The sequence below is a fragment of the Panthera pardus genome, unplaced genomic scaffold (genome assembly GCF_024362965.1).
Source record: "Panthera pardus isolate Hobbes unplaced genomic scaffold, ASM2436296v1 HiC_scaffold_2, whole genome shotgun sequence".
NCBI classification, from domain to species: Eukaryota; Metazoa; Chordata; class Mammalia; order Carnivora; family Felidae; genus Panthera; species Panthera pardus.
The window spans coordinates 110,933,066-110,956,233 of record NW_026526765.1 but is presented as its reverse complement, the minus strand read 5'-3'; the positions used below and the strand labels follow the sequence as shown (position 1 = coordinate 110,956,233).

Genomic DNA, 23,168 nt, shown 5'->3' with positions numbered 1-23,168 from the left:
CAGGGAATGCTTTTTCCTGGAAAGACTATAAACAAAAAAAAAAAAAAACAAAAAAAAAAAAGAGCTTATTTATCAAAATTAACAGTTTGTTCATCAGAGCTCACTTTAAGACCCTCACACTTCACTTCAAGACTTCATTAATCCAAAGCTATTAGTCTTTAACTTAGGCACAATCCCAACGATTTTTCCACTTAGCAAGACCAGACCCTAAAATTCTATAAACATCTTTTTTCTATTTCCCCCTTCTGAAATATTTCTAAGGTTAAAGGTGGTGTTCTCTATTCCAATGAGACTAATACTTCGTTTTGCTTAATCAGTAGATTCTGCTGGTGATCTTTTTAGGGACTTGCCTGCAAACAGAGACATGGTTACACAACATGATCAAGATAACTCTGAAACCCCAGTATTCCCCCTCCATGTTTGCCAAAAAAATAAAAAGTCTATTGAATTACATGTGAGAAACAAAATACCAAGCATTTTATTTTTATGTGTTCATAAATACACTCTCAGAACCTAAAACAGTATATATCATAAACCAAAGGCTCAATAAATATTTGGATGAATGAAACTACAAATAAATCATGAATCCAATTCTTACTATAATTTTACTGAACAGAAAAACACATACTTTTAAGAGAAATCAAGACAGAAAAAAAAATAACCACAATCTTGTTATTCCAAAAAATTTAATTAACTTTCATATTCCTTTCCAGTTCTTAGCCACATGCAGGCATATATTTTACAGTGCTGTAACTTTAACACAAATGCGCTAGTGTGTTTTGCTTTTCTTCCCAAAAGGCCCCAAGCACTTCCATGGTACCATCTAGTTATCATAATGATCATCTTAATGATGAGATAATGGTCCATGAATGTGAATTTTCATTACCATCCATTCACTGTTTCTGCCAACTGCAAAGAATGACTTCCACTTATAAAGCAGTTTTATAAAAAATACTAAATAAACCTAAAATCATTAGCCCTCACTTCAGATTTTTCAGTGGATACTTAATGGAACATACCAGAAGTTATAAACTAAAATAAGACAATGTGGGTTCTGGTCCTTTTTTGTTACAGTTATCCTTTGAAAATCAATTAACTTATACATTTCTTCTTAAGACGAATGGAGCCCTTTCTGCTTGGGTCTCTGTAGAGTACAACTAATACCCTTTGCTAGGCATTCTATAAATACGATATACTCCACAGTTGCTGAATTCTTGTCAAAAATACTATTTCAGATGGTGAGGATAAACACAGAGAAAAATGACCTTCACAAGGTTACAGAAAAGAAATAAAAATTACATTTGAAGAGGCATGATATCAAGAATTTTAGTCCCAGGTCTTAGCCATGCAACTTTATCAGGTAGATTTAAGTTAGTATTAGCATGAACACAGTGTGCTAGAAGATAAAGTTTGAAAATAACATGTAATATCCAAGTTAAGGGAAAGGCCATACAGACATGCCTTTCTGGTGTTTCATTTTACATTAGTAGCTCAATCTACTGAAGAAAGTTTCCTACAAATAATATTTGTCCACATCAAGTTCAATTTCACTCTAGGAGCACCTGGGTGGCTCTGTCATTTGAGTTTCTGTCTCTTGATTTCAGCTAAGGTCACGATCTCATAGTTTTGGGATTGAGCCATGTGTTAGTCTCCACAGTGAATATGGAGCCTGCATAGGATTCTCTCTCTCTCCCTCTCTCCCTCTGTCTCTCAAAATGAATCAATAACCATTTTTTAAAAATTCAATTTTACTCTAGGGGCATGTGGGTGGCTCAGATGGTTGAACATTTGGCTGTTGGTTTTGGCTCAGGTCATGATCTCATGGTTTGTGGGTTCAAGCCCTGCATCAGGCTCTGTGCTGACAATGTGGAGCCTGCTTGGGATTCTCTCTCTTTTTCTCAAAATAAATAAATAAACTTTCAAAAAATTTCAATCTCACTGTAGATTTCACTGCTACAATTGGTAGCATGATGAACTAAAATAATGCTTGAATACCAGAAATAGTATTTAAGAATATTTAAGAAAACAGTATTAAGACAATGATCATTTCTAATAAAGGAAATCCTCAAAATAAAAACCCTAATGCTATTCAAAATACCTAAGTTCTTATTATAACTGGAAAAATAATTACAGCTAAATATTAAAAAAAAGTTGTTTAACATAGAATAATACTCTGACTGAAAAGATAATACACATTAAAAAAAAAAAAGATCAGATCCTTCACCATACTCCACAGCCTATATCTAGGACACAGCGGAGTAACTTGAAAGACGCAAAATTCCCCCAAAACCACAGCTGCTGCTGTTTCCAAAAGATGAAAAAGATGAAAGTCCTGAGAAGCAGTGAACGCCATTGTGGACCTGATCATTTGGAGTATGACAACCTCAGTGGCCTTTCCAAAAGATTAGTAACTATGCTACACTTCTGCTTCCCTGAATCTGTCAAAGGACAGCTGGACAGATTCTTGAATGCGTTTTGGAATTCAGCTATAATAACCAAAATAGTCAGAGAACCACCTGAGATAGAAGATCTTCTTCTCCTCTGTGTTCTTCCAGTTCATTATCCTTACACTGCTCTATGATTTCTCTCCCCTGTTCAAATGACTATTCTTGTTCTTCACAAGTATTTCAATGCTTCTAGAAACCTCTTTCCACAGTAAACAGACTTCCATTCATTTCCAGCCTCACTGATGAACAGTTGCCCTACATAGTGCCTTCCTCCCAACTTGGTTCTTCACAGAGGAGGTCACTTCCCTGCAGTGCAACCACAGAGAGGCTGCTCTTGTTTTGGGGGCCCAGTGCCTTTCCCCGAGATGGGTTCAGTGCTCTCCTAGTTATTCACGTTAACTTACTGATTGTTACTCTTCCTCCCTTTTGTGAAGCCCTGCTTTGACATTCATGCCAATCAACTCCGCTTCATCAACGCCTTCTGCCAGTCTCCCTGGTCACTATGTCCCATTGACTGAAAAGTGTCTAACTTTTTAGCACTTTGACATCCTGAATCTTGCTATTTGACCTCAGTGTCCATGTGGAAGAGTCACCTCATGTCTAAGTCTCTCAGTTCCTCAACTGTTTCTTTCCCACTGCAGCACCCTCTTCCCTAGCATCGCCCTACATCTTGAAAACATCTTTAATTACCCTCAACACTTAAATCTTAACGTTCAAACATGCTGTCCTCCAAATCTAACTTTCCATCCTTTCAGCCTGTTCAGTTATTCTAATTTCACCTGTTTGCTACCACAGGGGCCTCAAGAAACCTGAACTCTTTTTATGTCTACACCTTCTTATATTCACTCATTTCCATTTCCAGCTTAGTTGCCACAATTCATCACTTCTTTCATTCTCATGCAAATACCCCCAATTCCCTTTCTCTATTTTTCAAACACTGCATCCCCACTTTCCAATTTTGGATCAAACCAACTCCCTAGTTGGCGCCTATACCTTGGATGCTCAGCACTACTAGAGAATATTCCAAACACTCAGATGTTGGTTACAAGAAAAATTAATGGTAATGATTATTAACTGCACCTTCAATATGACAAGCTTATCTAACCATGCTAAATATTTAGTTATCTGAATGCAAACACTGCTTCCTCTTGTCCCTAGACTGTGTCCCTACTGTTCTCCCTGCTGGGTACCATCTCCTTTTAGATCTCAGCTAAGGTGTCAGTTCCTCATAAGCCTACATTAGTTTGCTCCCCTATGATACCTCATATTAGACCCCATGTCCTCAGTCATTTTGTGTTTTACGTCTAACAAACAGGATTGTAGTTGCCTATTTTCTTGTTTGTATGCCCTACGGGTTCTAAACTCTATGAAGGAAGAGATATACTGGTCTTGTGGAGCTTCTCATCTTTAGTTCATAGCATGGTGTATAGCAAAGTACAGACACTAGCTATTTATTGGATAAATGTACAAGTGTATACATAAATACATGACTAACAGATGATTGCATAAATGAACATATTCATCAATATAACTTGTGGTTATTCTTTTATATTTATAAAATTCAACTTGATTCTATAACATGAGTGCGAATATATGGCTTCAAGAAATAAAATTAATGTGAATTAAATCATATTAGGAAAAAAAGAAAGCCAAAGTCAAACATTAACTGGTGCAAAGGAATAAAGAGGGAGAATACTCTTGAAATATATGACCAATGGGGCGCCTGGGTGGCTCATTCGGTTGAGCATCAGACTTCAGCTCAGGTCACGATCTCGCGGTCTGTGAGTTTGAGCCCCGCGTCGGGCTCTGGGCTGATGGCTCAGAGCCTGGAGCCTGCTTCAGATTCTGTGTCTCCCTCTCTCTCTGCCCCTCCCCCGTTCATGCTCTGTCTCTCTCTGTCTCAAAAATAAATAAATGTTAAAAAAAAATTAAAAAAAAAAGAAATATATGACCAAAAAATGGGAAAGTTCCAGAAAGTCAATTGTGAAATATAATATTTATTTATTCTAAAATGTATATTCTAAATTTTATTTATACATTGTAAATTATATATTTTAAATTATTTATTTATTTATACTCAAGTTTTGAATGTCTGTATATAGCCTCCACATAACAAGGGGTGTGTGTATGTATGTGTGTATGTTTATTTACTATGACATTTAGCATTAACTGTAATTTTTTATAGGAATCACATTGGCATATCAGTCAGAATATCCTGAGATAGAACTCATCTAGAAATGTGGGCAAAAGTCTTACCTTTCCCAGGCTCAAACCTACCAACTGTAATATAAATGATGTTAATCCACTAAAGCAAATACATCATCCAGATAAATTACATAAATAACATCAAACCACTTAACAAAATGGCATGCTACTTTAGTTGAATTCTACAGATTTGGAATACTCTAAAAATGCCTGGCATTGTCTACCTTCTGTTAAATGGATATAAGATTCTAAACAAATGAGATAAATAGGTATGACAAATGATACCTAAGTCTTAAATTGTTAAAAAAAAACCTTCTAACCATCTTGCCAGGATTTTCAGCAAAACCAAACCAAAGCAAACAACAGCAGAAACACAGATCATATGCTTCCTAGTTCCTTTCCTATATACAGTTTTATTTTAATGAAATCTCTTTGATCTTTGGTAGTGCTCATTGCGGGGGGGAGGGGATACTTTTATATTTTGGTCCTTTCCTAAATTTTAGCTGAACACATGTTCTTGTTCTGGATTTCTCAGAGTAGTGCTCTGCAGTCATTATTAAATTTGAATCAGTGGATACATTATGCAGTATATACATAATAATTAAACGAATGTCACTAAGAGTGTTTTCACCGAGGTTTTTTTTTTTTTTTATGAACATAATATTGCAAGTCAAAAGAATATGACTTTTAAAGAATGTCAACTCTCTCTAAACACTTCAATGATGAATAATTCTGGATTATGTAAGGATGGTCAGGCAGGGGGGCGTTTACGGAAAACAAGCTATCTGAGGAGCTGAAAATTATAATTCCTGAACAAAAATAAAGTGCTTTTATTCAGCTCTGCACTCTGCAGGCCATAGTACTGTGTTCTTCAATCAACTTTTCATAGCAAAACAAATACTTCACTGGGATCATTTTGGGGAAATATAGAATTCCCAACCAATCTATACAATAAAACAAGTAAAGTTAGCATAAAAAAGGTTTGGAAACACGTGCAAAGTCAGCACCCTCTTTAGCGTTTTTAAGAATGTGAGAGCCTGGTGACATAGAAATTTTGGCTATAAACATAAACCGTTCCTTGGTACATGTTACTTTAGTGACATACATATATAGAGTAAAATACTGTGGTATAGTGTCAGTCCATTGGGGTATCCGTAATTAGAATGCCAGGAAGTACTACAAGAATGAAAAGGTACTATTGTAGTCTGAAAAAGAAATTGGAGTTTGATAATTATCTTATTCTTTTGTAAATTTAGGGCATGACAGACTTCATAAAACATTCAGAGATTCTATGATGTAGGAGGAATAAAGTCAGTGTTATTTAGCTGTTTATTTTAGGTTAGATCCAAGAATTGCTACTGATTCTGGAAAAAAAAAGATGTGGTTCCTCAAGATACTATATATTAAAGATAAAGTGTTCTATCAGTCTTACAGTCTAATTTTAATCTTGAAAATCACCAATTTCAAAGCAAAAATGAAACCAGATTTAATTACACAGAGCAAATGTTTCAGAAACAAAAGGCTTGCAATATTTTATGGGTGTTCTGGGAAGTTTTGACAAACACTATGCCCAAAAATTAACACTTGAATAAATCAAAGACAAAGGAACCCAGTTTCTTTCTCACAGTATCATCAAGACTCTTGGAAGTATTGCTTCCCAATTTCTTTGCCTTCATTACTTTTAACTCCAAATCTAGCCCAAGAAACTGTATTTCTAAGGAATATTTCACAATCACAATTATGTGTGCCCATTTTCAATTTGAAAAGTTTTGCCTATAGATCTTCCACACAGCTTTCAATAAGAACTTACCAGATAAATGTCTCAAAATTTGAGCACAGATCCAATATGAAGGTGCAAGTCTTGTGGGTACACTCTGAAATACAGCCCTTTAGCTTCTTAATTCCTTAGATTCAAAATATGCCAAAGATGGAATGCCCATATTCCAAAGATGGAATGCCCACTGTTAATACCTTCTTAAATTAAGATCAAATTTCAAAGATAAGATATGTCTCCTTAACTAGGCTTCTGTTTTTCTTTTGTTTGGATTTCTTTTTGTTTTCTGTTTTCCTTTTGTTTGAATTTGATTCAGTAACAAAATACAGAAAATTACCTTTTTTATGTTCACTCTAATGTACTGTGTGTACTCAGGAACACTAGATGATAGGTAGTTCATCAGAAAATCAATGTTTAACTAGCATCTGAGACCAGCTCCTCTGCGAATAGCACATAACTCATGTAAGTATTTCTAGAAGATCCTTGTAAAATGAACCCTTATTTGACTAAAGTAGTCTCTCTCCCTGTGTTGGTGAGTCTGTTTTATTTCTAAGAGTGACCACTTCTTCCCTTAAATTCTTTTCTTTTTTTTTTTTTTTTTTGAACACAGTAATACAAATGCACACAGAGTACTTCTCTAGACAGGTAATAGGACACTAGTGATGAGAAATTGTTTCTAATATTCTCTACTCACGCATATTCCTGCATACACATCCATCTAGGGATGTGTCATCATGTCACAAGGGTAAAACTTGCTCCTTGGCTCTCATTTTATTATAGCTGATGCAGTAGTGAAACACAGCTAGAGAGACTTAACACTACTCCCCCGTACTAGCCCTCTGCTCCCACAACTTCTTATCTGTGTGCAGGGAGCAATCTCCACAGGTATGGCAAGCTAAACCCTCCTCAAAGTATCTGGAGGAACATGGACCACCCAGGGAAAGTTAAGTCAGGGTGAGAGATGCGACCAGCGAAAGCTCCTAATTCTTGAGGATGCTGGCCAGAGAAATATGTAGAAGTCAGTAAGGGTTGTTACCCAATTGAAGCAAGTAAAAAGAAGAGGAAACAAACAAATGCAACAAAAACAAACATGATCTCTTCTAATATTTTCCTAAATAAGTGTAGCAGTAGCAGTAGCTGATGTTATTACATATTAGGTACTTATAGTACTAAGTATTTTATCCTCACAGCAAACCCATGAGGCAGGGACTTCCATTATTTCGATTTTGCCCTTGAAATATTACAAAGTTGGAATGGTTAAGTAACTTTCCCAAGGTCACAGAGGTAGTAAGTGGTGAGGTAGAATGCAAATTCAACCTGTCTGCATCCTAACCACTTACTACTCTGCCACCACAAAAAGGTCATTTCATTCTCCATGTTTCTGTGTCTGCCCCCTTAGTACATTAAGATGTCCCATTTGCTACCATTCAATGTTCAAGGGACAACTGTCCTTGTCTCTAAGAAAAACTTCCCTTCAGGTTAAGAGTCCTTCTTATCACCTGTTTTCCTTTTATTAAGCTGTGTCCATTTTCCCCTTCCATTTTCCTCTCCACCTTACACACTGCCCTCTTTTCCTTTTCACTGTTCTTTCCCCTTCATCTGCTTATTCTCCTTTCTCCTTTGTCCCACTCCATTGCCATCTCTCTTATCCTCATTTCCTTGACCTCTCACTATTACACTTTTCCCTACACACACACACACACACACACACACACACACACACACATACTCACACACATGTGCACACATTTCAGAGGTCCTTACTGTTACCACCATTAGAAGTAAATACAAAGTAAAAATGGAAGCAATGGTCTGAGAGAAGATATTTTATAATGCATATATCCAACAGAGGACTCTAGAATATATAAACAGCCACCAGAAATCAGTAAGTGAAAGAAAAGCTGAATAAATTTTTAAATGGGCATAGCATAAAATATGTTATTCATAAGTTAAATAAATATATTAGTAGCTAAACAACACTACCTGTCATCAGAGTAATATAAAGCATAGTAAGATACTGCTCACTACACATTCACCAGAACTGATAAAATGAAACATTAAGAACACCAAGTGAGGTTGAGGATGCAGAGCAAATGGAACTACCACACATTGCCAGCGGGAGAGTAAAATAGTATATCACTTGGAAAATTGTTAGGCAGTAACTAAAATAAACATATGCTTACCTATGACTCCGACATTACACCCCTAGGAATATAACCAAGAGAAATAATTGCATATGTCCGCCAAAAGACTTGTATGCAAAAGTACACAGCAATTTTACTCATAATACATGCTCCCCATACAAGAAATATCTCAAATGTCCATCAATAAGAGAGTGTAGATAAATAAATTATGGTATGCTCACACAGTGGAATACTGCACTACAATAAAAAAGAGCAAACTATTGATACATACACTAATATGGATAAATATCAGAAAGCATTTTAAGTGATAGCAGACAAACACAAAGAGTGCTCACGATACAATCCTATTTATATGATGTCCAAGAAGGGGCCAAACTAATTTTCAGTGATAGGAGTTAGCAAACTACATGGTGATTACATGGGTGTATAAATACATAAAATTTTATCAAGATATATACTTAAGAGTTGCATATTCTACTGCGTGTAAACTATCCCTTAATAAAAAAAAAAAATTTATGGTGCATCTGGGTGGCTCAGTTGGCTGAGTGTCTGACTTCAGCTCAGGTCATGATCTCATGGTTCATGAATTTTAGCCCTGCATCAAACTCTGGGCTGACAGCTTAGATGGACAGGGAACCTGGGTGGCTCAGTCAGTCGAGTGTCCAATTTCAGCTTAGGTCATGATCACAAAGTTCGTGAGTTCAAGCCCCACATTGGGCTTGCTGCTGCCAGTACAGAGCCTGCTTCAGATCCTGTCCTCCTCTTTATTTGCCCCTCCCCCATTCATGCTCTCTCTGTCTCTCTCTCTCTTTCAAAAATAAAATGTAAACATTAAAAAATGTAAATGGAGAAAAAACACTTAAGAGAGAAATATGAAAATCTATGACATTCCAAATTATTTCTTTGCCAAGTTCATAGCATTTCTTTTTTTAATATGAAATTTATTGCCAAATTGGTTTCCATACAACACTCAGTGCTCATCCCAACAGATGCCCTCCTCAATGCCCATCAATGCCCATCACCCACCTTCCCCTCCTTCCTACCCCCCATCAACCCTCAGTTTATTCTCAGTTTTTAACAGTCTCCTATGGTTTGGCTCTCTCCCTAACTTCTTTTTCTCCTTCCCCTCCCCCATGGTCTATTGTTAAGTTTCTCAGTATCCACATAAGAGTAAAAACATATGGTATCTTTCTCGTATGACTTATTTCACTTAGCATAACACTCTCCAGTTCCATCCACGTTGCTACAAAAGGCCATATTTCATTCTTTCTCATTGCCAAGTAGTATTCCATTGTGTATATAAACCACAATTTCTTTATCCATTCATCAGTTGGTGGACATTTAGGCTCTTTCCATAACTTGGCTCTTGTTGAAAGTGCTGCTGTAAACATTGGGGTACAAGTGCCCCTATGCACCAGCACTCCTGTATCCCTTGGGTAAATTCCTAGCAGTGCTATTGCTGGGTCATAGGGTAGATCTAGTTTTAATTTTTTGAGGAACCTCCACACTGTTTTCCAGAGTGGCTGCACCAGTGTGCATTCCCACCAACAGTGCAAGAGGGTTCCCATTTCTCCACATCCTCTCCAACATCTATAGTCTCCTGATTTGTTCATTTTAGCCACTCTGACTGGTGTGAGATGGTATCTGAGTGTGGTTTTGATTTGTATTTCCCTGATGAGGAGTGATGTTGAGCATCTTTTCATGTGCTTATTGGCCATCTGGATGTCTTCTTTAGAGAAGTGTCTATTCATGTTTTCTGCCCATTTCTTCACTGGATTATTTGCTTTTCAGGTGTGGAGTTTGGTGAGTTCTTTATAGATTTTGGATACTAGCCCTTTGTCTGATATGTCATTTGCAAATATCTTTTCCCATTCCGTAGTTCATAGCATTTCAAGCCATTAACAGATGTCCTTCTTCTGTGAGAGTCAATACACAGCCCTGAAGTCAAAGTGACCCTATCCCATATGGAAAGCTAACTGATGGATACATTGAAGGTTTTCAACACCTCAGATCTTACAATTCTGTTTTGTCATCCTTGAAAGTTTGTAAAGGTTGCTTAATCACAATACACAAAAGCTCAGACACGTTAGGCTTATTTATAGAGTGTTGTTAAACGGCATACATTTGAACACATTTAAAGCACCTGGTCAAAACAACCCAAAGTAGAACTGTGGAACTGTTCATTCTAAAAGGCTCTCTCAATTTCAGTATCTTGACCCAGGCACTTCATTAGGAAGGTAATAGCTGCAGGCCAAAGTTCCCTTCAAAAAATAGTTACTCTTGGGGCCACACTGTGTCTTTCTAAAGGTGTCGCATAAGCCTCCAGACCCACTGTGTGATACCTGACAGAGCAAGTTTCTGGTGTGCTGATACACAGGAAGAAAGAACAAAAAGTTATGATGTTAAGAAATTAAGGAAAATAAATCCAAAGGACGTGAAAAGCCTCCTTTCCCATCAAAGATTTACAATTACCCATGTCTCAATGTAGGTTGATGAAGAGACCTGGTGGCAGGCTTACCTTCAACAACAAGGAACTGAGACAACTTGGCTAAAATAGTCTCAACTCCCCATTAGCCCTTTCTCTGAAGGAATCTGGGGGTTTGGTTAACTGAAGTGGCTACAGGATGTAAGCCCTAACTTTACCTTCTGCTTCCCTTCCAAAGCTTAGATATTCCAGAAAATTATACACCTGATTTTTATAGTTCTCAAATACTCAATTCACAAATAATTTTTGCCTCAGAATGTAATAATAGTCCCTTTCATACATTCTTAGTCTTTGTTTCTTGTTAGTCACGCTTGTCCATGGTTTCTCCTGGCTGCCTTCATGTATAAATTACCCTGGTTTCACCTTTCTAAAAGACAAACTCTTTCCTCCAAAATACTGAATAAGTTTGCAAATGGTAAGCACAATTTCACTTACACTTGATTCTTAGATTCTTATTAAGAAGGAAACAAACTTTGAACCAATGTAAGTATAACCATACTGACAATTCTCTATTTGACACTTAGAGACTTTTTGTTTTTAGCAACACATTTAAATGTAACTAATTGAGTTAGGTTTTTACCTAAGAATTTTAATTATATACATGGCCAACTACATAGAGATATATTAGATCTATTGCATTATTTTCTTTTAATAGCAGATGATATAACATGAGGTTTGAATGAGAAATCATGGTTAGCCATCGAATTCTTTTAGATACCAAAGTTAAATGAATGCATCACAGCTGAAATTTATTTAAATTTTAACTATATTCTCTTCTTACTCAAATGTAGACAAAACAAGATAATGATTCTAAGATAAACCTGCTGTGCAGAAAAGAGTTAACATCAGGCCTGTGACATTATCTTCAGAAAAGCCTGTTTGAAAGTTTGCCCTTGGCTGGTATCTAGAAACTGGGATTTCAGGAGACTGCCCACCATTCCCTAAATGGTAACAGACATTCACTGTGCCTAACCTGGTTCTAAAAGAGAAAAAAAAAAGTGGTTTGTGCTGAACAACTGCTTTCCTTCTTGGAATCTGAAATTTAGGCATAGGCTGGATAGAGGGTGCCTAAGTGACCAGCCCCCAGTAAAAATTCTGAGCACTGAGTCTATTTTTTATTTCCTGGGTTTTTACCTTGCTTTTTTTTTAATTGTGGTAAGAACATTTAGCATAAGATCTCCCCTGACCAATTTTTAAGCGCACAACACAATGTTGTTCATTATAGGCATAATGATACAGATCTCTAGAGCTGATTCATTTTGCATAATTCAAATGATATACCCATTGAATAGCAATTTCCCATTTCCCTATCCTTAGCCCCTGCCAACCTCCTTATCTTTCTGTGAGTTGCACCGTTTCACATTCCTCATACAAGCACCAAGTCTTTCAGAGGTTTTTCTGGTATAAGACTTTTCCGGTGACACATTTCACAGGTGTTGTCACAGCTCACTTCTAGAGGAATTAAGGGCATCCTGTCTGACTCTACTGTAATGGGAGACTCTAGGAAGCTTCCGGCTGCTTTCCTCCAGATTTTGCCCCATGTGCCTTTCTCTTTGCTGATTTTGCTTTGTGTTCTTTGGCTGTAATAAATCTCAGCCATGAATAGGACTATTGGCTGAGTCCTGCGAGCTCATCTAGCAAATCATGGAATCTAGGGGAAATCTTGGTGACCCCTGACTCAATCCCTGATATCTGGGAATCCTGCCCTATACACAGATGAACAGTAGTAGTTCATCTTTGATCCCAAAGAGAGGGGAAATCAGTTTTTTGAGACAGTATTTTTCAAACAATGTTCAGGTCAAGCTGCCATATAAAATTCCCAGCTGCTTCAGTGTGTTTGATCAATAAGTGTACAATCTTCCTTACATACATGATTCATCAAAAACAAAAACCAAAGACAACTAGACACATATTTCCACTTTCCATTTCTTTAAGAATTTGGTATATTCCTACTTACCTAGTAGTAATTTCTTCATACCTTTTAATAACACAAGTCCTTTGAACTGGTCTGTAACAATTCAAACTAAACTCAGTATCACAGAAGGCAGTTACTAGCAAAATTTCTTCTAATTACAACTTTTCTAACAACTTCTAGGCAAATCCAGAAGCACCTTTCCTAGACATGCCTTCAATTTGGCGGAGAATGGGGAAGAATCACATTTGTCACCTAACAAATTGCTTTGTTCTCATAATCTTAGCGAATGCTCTAGAGTCTTTCCAAATATGGGCCACTGGCTTCTTCCTTTCTTTCCTATTCAATCTTCTTAAAAATGCAGCTGACCAAAACAGCAAAGAATGGATGTGCCCATTATCCATACTTTCTTTCTCAATGTTTACCTGGCAACATTGTTCTTAAAGAGTAAAACCTCCATTGCTAAAGAGCAGAGAAAGAACAAAAACACAACTATTCTGCAAAGTCAGCAATACAAAAGTTATTGAATGATGGAGACAGCGACTGTGCGTGATCCTTCCATAACTAACACTATATAAAACCACCTCCTTTTGGGAACTGAAACAGTATTCTGGTAAGCAACACCTTGATGTGTCAAAGGCCAAATTACTAGCCTCCTGAATATAATTGCTTATTTCCTTGGATTCTTATTACATGGCAATCTATTCTTGATTCAAAATTCATTTTGCATCAGTGAACATGGCCTACTGTTTCCAGATATGTATGCCTATGTATTAATGTGTGAATTAGTTCTCATGTGTTAAGAATTTTTTTTATTAAATCACATATGACCAATATTAATTTTCCAAGTCCAAGTCTCCTTTCTTAGATGTTTATTCTCATTCACCAATACCTGTTCAACTGCTCTGTGTAAAACCGTTGGACTAAAACAGCTTCTCCTGTAGAGGTAGAGACATTTTCCTCCCAATCAAATCAGGCAATGAGCCACAAAATCTCAAAAGACCAAAGATAACAATCACCATCCAAAATATAAAACGGGAAAATGTTGCCCAGAGGCACTCACCCACTGGAGTCTGCAGAAGTGATAGCAATCAGTGGTAGAATCTTCAGAGGGAGGCTGGTCGGTCTGGGAATGTTCTCTGATTCACTTTTCAAGTCTGCTTGTTCCAACTGTCTGAAGGCAAGAGGGGGAAGCTGAACATTGCGGCAAGAAAGTCTCCGTACAAGATAGGGTTCCATTCCTCGTAAAGGGTCTTCCTCTTCATTACTGGAATGCAGTGTTTCCTCAGAAGCCTAAGACAAAAGGTGAAGAAAGTACAGTACTCAATAATGATGGCTTTACACTTTTGGAGAGAGAAATTAAGGGAAATTATATATGAAAAAATATATTAATTTTATTTTATTATATATATATAATTTGTATTTTATTTTGTGTGTGTATATATATAACATTTATTTTGTTATATATATATAACATTTATTTTGTGTGTGTGTGTATATATATATGTATATATATATAACAATGAAGCAACAATACTAACAGAAATATTTTATGAAAAGATCAGAACTAATAACTGAAATCTAGATTTATTTTCAAAAGAATAAATTTGTTCATCAATATATTTAGATTAGGATCAGTGGTTGCAGTTAACTGATCTCCAATAATATTAGAATTTATTAACTCCGTGCATGAATTCTATAAAATCAAGGGCAAGTCAAAATAGTTTTCTACCTTCTAAAAGATGACTTATAGAAAATTAATATATACATATCTTCACATATGACATAGGTATACATACATGCCTATGAAGAACAAGGGAGAAAATAAGTTATATTCTTTTTCTTTTCATACTTAGGGCCATAGTTATAACACATATTTTCACATGTTATGTGTCACTTGGATAAATATTCTATGCAAAGTTTTATAGTAAGATTTTTTAAGGGGAATTTAAAAAAGGACATGAAAAGGAAAGCTGAGAGCCCAGCAGATCATAGCTGAATTTTGCAAATTAGATCCTTATTATCCATATGCAGAGGCAAATCACGCTTAGAATAAAGTAGAAAACTTATTATTTTGATGCTAGTTGGAAAAAATATAATGTTCCATGAGCAATTCCCAGTGGTTGGAAAGTCTACTCGAGCAATGTTTATTATATCCATGTATTCAGAATGACAGAATCACCGACTGTTACCAGATAACATGCTGGGTTCTAGAGTCTCTGTGTTGCCACATTCTCATATCATATTCTTAGAGTACTGCTGAATCTCCCTGTGTTTTCTGTTTCTTTATTAGAAACATAATAAAGTATATTGCTCACTACCTGCAATGTGATACACAGTCATAAATAGCAGTTTTGTTTCCTTCTGAGTTTTACAGGTAAAGAAACTCTTCCTGGGAATCAAAGTACTTCTCCAAAATTTAGGCTGTCCATTATATGCTAAAAATGGACTTTGGAGGCACCTGGGTGGCTGAGTCAGTGTAGCATGCGACTCTTGATTTTGGCTCAGGTCATGATCTCACTGTTCGTGAGCTCAAGGCCCACAGTGGGCTCTGCGCTGACAGCGTGGAGCCTGCTTGGGATTCTTTTTCTCTTCCTTTCTCTCGGTTCCTCCCCCACTTGTGCTCTCTCCCTACCTATCTCTTTCTCTCAAAATAAATAAATAAACTTAAAAAATGTGTTTTAATAATTGACTTTGAAGATGTGCCTGGGTAGTTCAGTCGGTTAAGCATCCGACTTCGGCTTAAGTCATGATTTCATGGTTTGAGTTCAAGCCCTGCATGGGGAATGTGCTGTTAGCACAGAGCCTACATCAGATCCTCTGTTCCTCTCTCTCTGTGCCCTTCACCAGCTCACTCTGTCTCTCTGTCTCACTCAAAAATAAATAAACATTTTTAAAACTTGACTTTGGAGAGCCCACCCCTAGTTTAGAGTTTCTGTTGCGCTTCTTATTATACTAATACCTTTAGATAAGTAAGGTCCATTGTCCTTTTGAACACAGAAGATAATGATTTTTACCACTCAAAGTTACTGTCTGGACCAGAGATACGAAGTATTTAAAGCACCAATAACTAGTGCAGTTTGCACTCAACAAAATGGCAGCTAGTATTATTATAATCCAAGCTAATTTCCTTTATATTTTCAGAGCACTATACTGCCTTTGATACTTTATTTATCCATATCATTTCCATATAGAGAATTTGTCTGTTTCTGGTTTAGACCTTGAAAAATGTGAAAAGATAGGCAATAGTGTACTCTGTTCACCCATGGATTTTATTATCTAATTTTATGCGTAAGTAGAATAAAATAAGGGCAACAAGAAGGTCAAGAAAAGGTCTAAGCTAAAATAAAAGTTCATTTGTTTCAAACCTAGATACGAAGATCCAGATTCTGCGAATCTGTGCTTTGAGGACTCTACTTGCTTTGCAGAACATTAATAATAATAATGCCCTTACAAAGGAGGCGGTCTTGCCATTTCTAACAACACAGATGCACCTTGAAAGCATTATGCTAAGTGAAATATGTCAGAAAAAAACAAATTCTGTATGATCTCACCTCTATGTAGAATCTAAGAGAAAAAAAAAAACTCATAGAAAACAGGTCAGATTTGTGGTTACCAGAAGCAGGAGTGCAGGGAGGGGAAATTGAATGAAAGCAATCAAAAGGAACAAACTTACAATTATAAGTAAGTACTAGGGATATAATGTACAATGTGGTGAGTTTAGTTGATATATATATATATATATATGAAAGTTGTTGAGAGTAAATCCTAAGAGTTCATTATGAGGAAATTTTTTTTTCTTTTCCTTTTAGTATCTATTTGAAATGATGCCTGTTAACTAAACTTATTGTGGTCATGATTTCACATCTGTAAGTCAAATCACAATGTTGTTAAACTTATATACTCTATGTCAATTACAACTCAGCAAAACAGAGAACAAATTTAATAATAACAATGACCAATATTTATTGACTCCTTATTAAATGGTACTGTGTTTTACATATACCAACTCATATAAATTTTATTGAAATTTTTTGAGTTGGGTCCTATTACTTTTCCCATTTTACACATAAAGAAACAGAGACCTATAAAACAGCATACCTTCAGCCATATGATTAGTAGGATAACCCTTCCAGTTTGCCTGGCATTGTAAGTTCCATGTCTGTAGAAACCCCCCAGTCCCAAACTAGGATGGCTGAATACCCTACAAGTCAAGATCCAAAACCAAATCTCTTTCAGTTAAAGGTGCAACTACTAACAACTATGTTTTACTACTTCTAACAAGTATGATATGGCAGGGTGCAGACTACCAGCAAAGAACATATATACTCATCGACCAAAATTTAATAAGCCTCACATTTTCATTAAAATAATAGTAATAGTAACAACAACAACAACAACAACAACAACAACAACAACAACAGAACTGAAATCAAGACAGCCTATTAATAATAACCCTTGTTGGGGCGCCTGGGTGGCTCGGTTGGTTAAGCGGCCGACTTCGGCTCAGGTCATGATCTCGCGGTCTGTGAGTTCGAGCCCCGCGTCGGGCTCTGGGCTGACAGCTCAGAGCCTGGAGCCTGTTTCAGATTCCGTGTCTCCCTCTCTCTCTGACCCTCCCCCGTTCATGCTCTGTCTCTCTCTGTCTCAAAAATAAATAAACGTTAAAAAAATTAAAAAAAAAATAACCCTTGTTGATTAAATCAGGAGATAGAGTTTCCTGGCCCAACTTTGCCATTAATTACTTTTATGCTATTCAGAAGTCACTGAAGCTGTCGGGCTTTAATTTCCTTAGACACAAAATTGAGAGGTTGTACAAAATGACCCTTAAGACCACTTTCAGTTTTGAATAGTCTGATTTTAAATCGCCAATGGCAAAATCAATGTTTAGGGAGACGGCGATAACAGAAAACAAAGAGAAAAGGTATACATGTAACATTCTTAGCTTTTAGATTGAAAAAGTGAGCCTCTGTGTGTTTGTGAAGTTCTGTGTGTTCATCTAAGGACACAAGTGCAGAATGAACCCACATTCTGGGATTGCTAACAGGTCATAATCTGCCTTACACATTTCTCAAGAAGTTAATGACTGAAGTGTATAGATACCCTTCTTCAGGATGAACACAGAGAAGAACAAAGGATGAGTCTAGCAGAGCTGAACACTGAATGCAACTGGCCAAAGCTAATATATTTTTATAAGTGCTAAACTGCCCACTCTGATAATAGCATTGCTACTGCAAAAACACTTTATATAATCCAGGCTATCTGATTAAAGACTTAATGTTTGTGACATTGTCTTTTAGATAAAACCACCTCAAGAGGTAACCTCTTTTGAGAGAACAACCTATATTAAAAATAAAGTGGTATTTTTATCTTGACAATAAAAATGATAAAACAGTGTATGTCTGTATCCTAACATTTCCATTCAAAAACAGTATGACAAACGGTTTTTTAAAAATTCCAGATCCACGTGCATCAATGATCTTTCAAAAATAAAAAGAACAATTTTATCGGGTAGAAGACAGGAGATTAAGTGGCCTTATTCTAGAAAGCAATGTAAAACTGACTACTGGGATAACAAATATCTTATTGCTGGAAAATGGCATTTTTGCAAAGGCTGAAGGGATAAGATAGTATTTATAATATCTCTAAGCAATCACTTCTTAAAATGTGGTGCTCAAACCCCCTGCATGAAAATCAGAGACAGTGCCTGTTAAACTTCAGATTCCCAGGCCCTGTTCCAGATCTGCATAATGAGAATCTCTATGACTAGGGCCTGGGAGTCTCAATCAGTCTCAAGGATGATTCCTATGCATACTAAAACTTGGAACCAATAATTTTGCATTTTAGACATAGTCCAATAAGAATGGCAAAGATCCAAGTACAAAGATGTTCACTCCAGCTTATGTATAATAATGAACAACTGGATGTAATGTAATTGTTGTATTGAAGGATTGGCTTAATAAATTTTGATTTATCATATTATGAAATACTAGGAGGTTGTTAAGGCACAAGCATATGTGATTATGATTATGATATAACATTGACTAAGAAAAACAGATTACAAAGTGATATTATTTTTGTAAAACGAGGCTCAAACAAAACAATAAAAATTTAACATATTGTATTCATAGAAAAATTATGGACAGATATATCCCAATTTTCTAAAATGGCTTTTTCTGAGTGACAGTATTGGCAGTGATTTTCATATTTTTGTTTACTACCACCTCTTATATTTTCCATCAAAAATGTAATATTTAGGGATTAAAAAGTATAGTGAAAGTCTCAGTAATAAAATAATATTTACCTTGTTATTGATTCAACTCAGAAATATCACTTACTTAGCTTTAAGATATACAATATCAAAAGAGAAAAAACACTACAATGTTTGAATGAGTTTAATGCAAACCTGTTAAGTTGTAATAAAATGAAATTCCCTTTGGTAATTAAACAATTTATTTGGAATAGATTTAAAAAATAACTTTGAAATAATTCTTTTCACTGTTAGGACAAATATGTCTCTGAAAGGCATACCTAAGGAAAACAAGCCCATAATAATTAAGACTTATAATAACTGAGTGAACATTAAATATGTTGTAATTATTATCATTTTATTATTTTCTTCTTTGTTTTCTTCAGCTTCTGTGCAGAGTATTTAATTAATTTCTTTGTTCTCTTTTTCCATCCCAAAGTAGATGGCAAATCAGTTTGCAAAGCCCGAAGAATGGGGACCTACACATAACTGGTGTTAAATAAATTGCTATGATTGCTGATAACCTCATAGTTTTTGATATTTGTTTCATTGTGTATATAAAAATGAAGTTTTCTAAAGAGAAATTACCGTAAAATGTATATACAGTGGCATTGGAGGACAGAATGTTTCTTTCTGGGCACACAGCTACATCACATTTCGAGACTGGGTTGCAGGTAGTTGTAGAGGTATCGATGGTGTTATATGACATGCAGCAGTTTCCACAAGGCAAGGAAATGTATGCCACTTTCACATCTGGCCCATAAAAACTGTGAGAATAACCCTTCCTTTGTCTCACCATCTGTAATCTCTTGCCATATACTGAAGATGGTGGAGACAAAAGATGGAAGTCACGGTTCCTAAATCCCTCTTCACAGGAGAGTCACTTGACAATCAAAAACATTTAATGTGGGATACATGAGCCACACATAATTTTTCCATCTGGGAAGCCATTAAAATTGGGGGTTTCCTTATTACAGCTAGTGTTATATTATATGTAGAATCACATCTCTATTCTTTGAGTTCAATTTATCTTAATCATGACATCATCCTTTCCTAGTTAAATTCTTGAATTAAGAACTGATGAAGTCTCTACTACCTTCCATGTTTGTGTAGGGAGCTGGAAATACAGTTGAGTGAGACATTTCCTCTCCCTTAAGTACTGACATTCATTTAGGGAGAAAGATAAATAGACAATAGCCAGTAGAATGACAGCTGCACAGAAGTTAGGGCCCTTTGGGGATACAGAGGTAGGGTGACACTTTTGCGAGTGAAAGAGGTTTCTAACGCAAGTAGAAAAGTCAGACTTTCTGAGGCAAACTGAGCTCTATGATTCTACTTCCCCAAAATGTTTGGTTGGGGGATCCTCTGTCTCTTACATCTTAGCAATGCCCTAAGGTACTCTCTTTCCACAGTCTTTCTCCACATCTGACATACTGCTGGTTGAAAACCTCAGGAGCTTCCTGGGTGAATCTGAAACTGTCCCCACTCACAAAGAGGGCAGGGAGAGAGAAGCGGGAGACACAGGTCCTCCCCAGTTAGCAGGACACAGGCAGACCCAGCCCGGGAAGTTATAGGAGGTGGGTGGTGAGCGCTGCCAGCAGCCGCCACAATCTCAAGTTTATGCAGACGCCTCACCTGAGCTCGGTCACGGACACCCCAAAGTTGTCAACAGCACATTGCTCCCTCAAGGTTGCGCCCTTAAAGTCAGCTTCTGCTGTGGAAAGCATGTGTGGAAGGTACATTCCCAGGACCCATGGGGGTGAGGAGCCTCTGAGTGCCCGGATCCAGCTGGTGGGTCAGCTGGAGGTCACGACCTCCCCATGACCTCCTGGGACACTGCACCGGTGGGGTGGCTGTCATAACCTCTCACACCCTCTTCCACAATGAGCCCTGAGCAGTCATTAAGGGGTTCCCCTCTGAGGGAGGCAGCCTTTTGGCGGCAGCTGCACTGGGGCAGATCACATAGCAGCAATTTGGCACGTCCAAGAGAAGACACACATTAAGATGATTCCCAAAATAAGTTTTTCTGTCAAGAGTCCCATTATCCAAACCACCGATCTATTAAGTCCTCTAGACTGGGGGTCTGATCATTCAGAGCATTTACTTGTGTCCTCGTGTGATTTAATAAAGATGATACATTGGTAGGCCAATCAGATATAAACACAGATTTTGTTTAGATAATAGGCAGTAATAATGTCCATTCTCTTTTGGAGGACAGCTTTCCTCATTAGAGATAGTTCAGTGTTCACAAAAACCAGGCCTTGTGACCATCATTTAAGTCATATTTGGTAAATTTAATAAGGGCTTTTATGTGTGTTATATGTCTTCTGGGCCAATGGAGAGGACAAAGACAGCAGCCAAATGATCATACAGGTGGAAAACAGAATGTGCCCATCTGGCCTGGAGGAGACAGAGGTTGGCAATTTTTGTTACTGTGGTGTGGATTATCCCCTGTGGCCAGGGAAAACCAGGGTGCAGCAGCCCAACCACTAACGTGGAAGCCACAAAGATTGTGCCATACAACCATTGGGTCCCAATGAGGGATATCCAAAAACACCTTTGCTGCATGATTAGTCAGTGCCAAACCAGTCACTATCCTTTAATGTGACAGAGTAACTACACAGCTTTGGTAATATCCATCCCATATCCCTGAAATAATTGGGTTGGTTCTGTGTAGAGTGCTATTTCTTTTCCCAACGTAGGGGTGCCTAATGTCCCTAAACCGGGGTGAGCCAAATGAACCTATCTCAAATCTGAGTACAGCCATCCATGGCTTTGATGGTGGTGTTTTTAGGACCCTTCAAGTCAAGAGTCTGATAGGCTGTCTATACAGTTTGAATGATTAACAAAAAGAATACCCATGCCCAGTGTTATTGATAATGTGTGCCACAGGCCAGGATTTTGGATCAGTATTAGTAATATCAGATGAATTATAAGAAACCAAGGTTGTTCTTCCTTAATATACTGCTTTAAGTCCCTTCAATCCCTGTTCTAGAGTGGCTATACCCACCATAATATCCTAACAAGCTAGAGAGGGGCAGTTGCCCACATACCCAAAAGTTGGGTTGATTCCTTTGCCAGGCATACAAGTGGGCCAATAGAAGAAACGTATTTCCATCAGGTGTCCATCTTGTGACCAGACATCCAAAGAAACAAAAGTGCAAGGTTGAAAAGACAGATATTTAGTAGGAAATTGTATGGGAAAATATTCACCTTGTATAAGAATTACATTTGTGCCCTGATCATTAGATGTTAATGTGGCTGCAGCTTCAGGAATTTGAAATGGATGTGCTTACCCTACATGTAGGCCAGCGGAAGACAGCACTGTTAGATAAGAAGAAATAGACTAGGAACAGGATGCATCAACCCAGGATTTCCATCTTTTTATTTCTCTAAATGGTATGTGTTCCATTCCCATTATAATGCATTTCAAGAGATTCATCTTGCAGCAGGACAATGGGGGTACCAGTTGATCTTATGTAGCTCCTCCTCACTCAAAGGTCAGAGCAACTCACCCATCCTTGTAGGATATTCCATTGCAAATTCCAGTAGAATACACCTTTGTCAGGCATGATGAGGGTTGCTGTCCTTAGCAGCACAGAATGTTGATCCTTGATGAGAGTCAGGGCAATAGCTGTCTCCCACAACTGTCATAAATGTACAGTATTAGGTGTTTTCACAAGGGTCCCCCGTCAGGCAGATGGGGCAATAGGCCCTACAGTTGGTAATTCAAATGTTTTAAAGCCTGGGACAGTACTTTAATCCACCCAGACAAAGTGGTTTTACCGGTTAGTAATTTAATTTCTGCTTTAATATTCCATTTTCCCTTTATACCAACTGTACTGCTGGGGGTTGAACCTCTATTCAGTATCATGTTCCATATCATCACCTTGGAAAAGTGACCCTTGATAACTGTCTATTCAATGATGGCATCCACTGAGCTTCTCTAAT

At 37.2% G+C, this 23,168-nt stretch overlaps 1 protein-coding gene across 5 annotated transcripts in view; it reads right to left on the bottom strand.

Annotated features, from left to right (window-relative positions):
• Positions 1-13,888: 13,888 nt before the first annotated feature.
• The window catches only part of LOC128778304 (cAMP-specific 3',5'-cyclic phosphodiesterase 4D-like), a 475,712-nt gene continuing 466,432 nt past the window's right edge, over positions 13,889-23,168 (bottom strand). For 3 of the 5 annotated variants that reach the window (XM_053907345.1, XM_053907346.1, XM_053907343.1), the window contains exon 3: positions 13,892-14,260. In XM_053907345.1, coding sequence (XP_053763320.1) covers positions 14,027-14,260 — 234 coding nt within the window. In that variant the 3' untranslated portion in view covers positions 13,892-14,026. Of the gene's footprint in view, positions 14,261-23,168 lie in introns of all 5 variants that reach the window. The other 2 variants (XR_008423854.1, XM_053907344.1) reach the window with 2 other exon arrangements.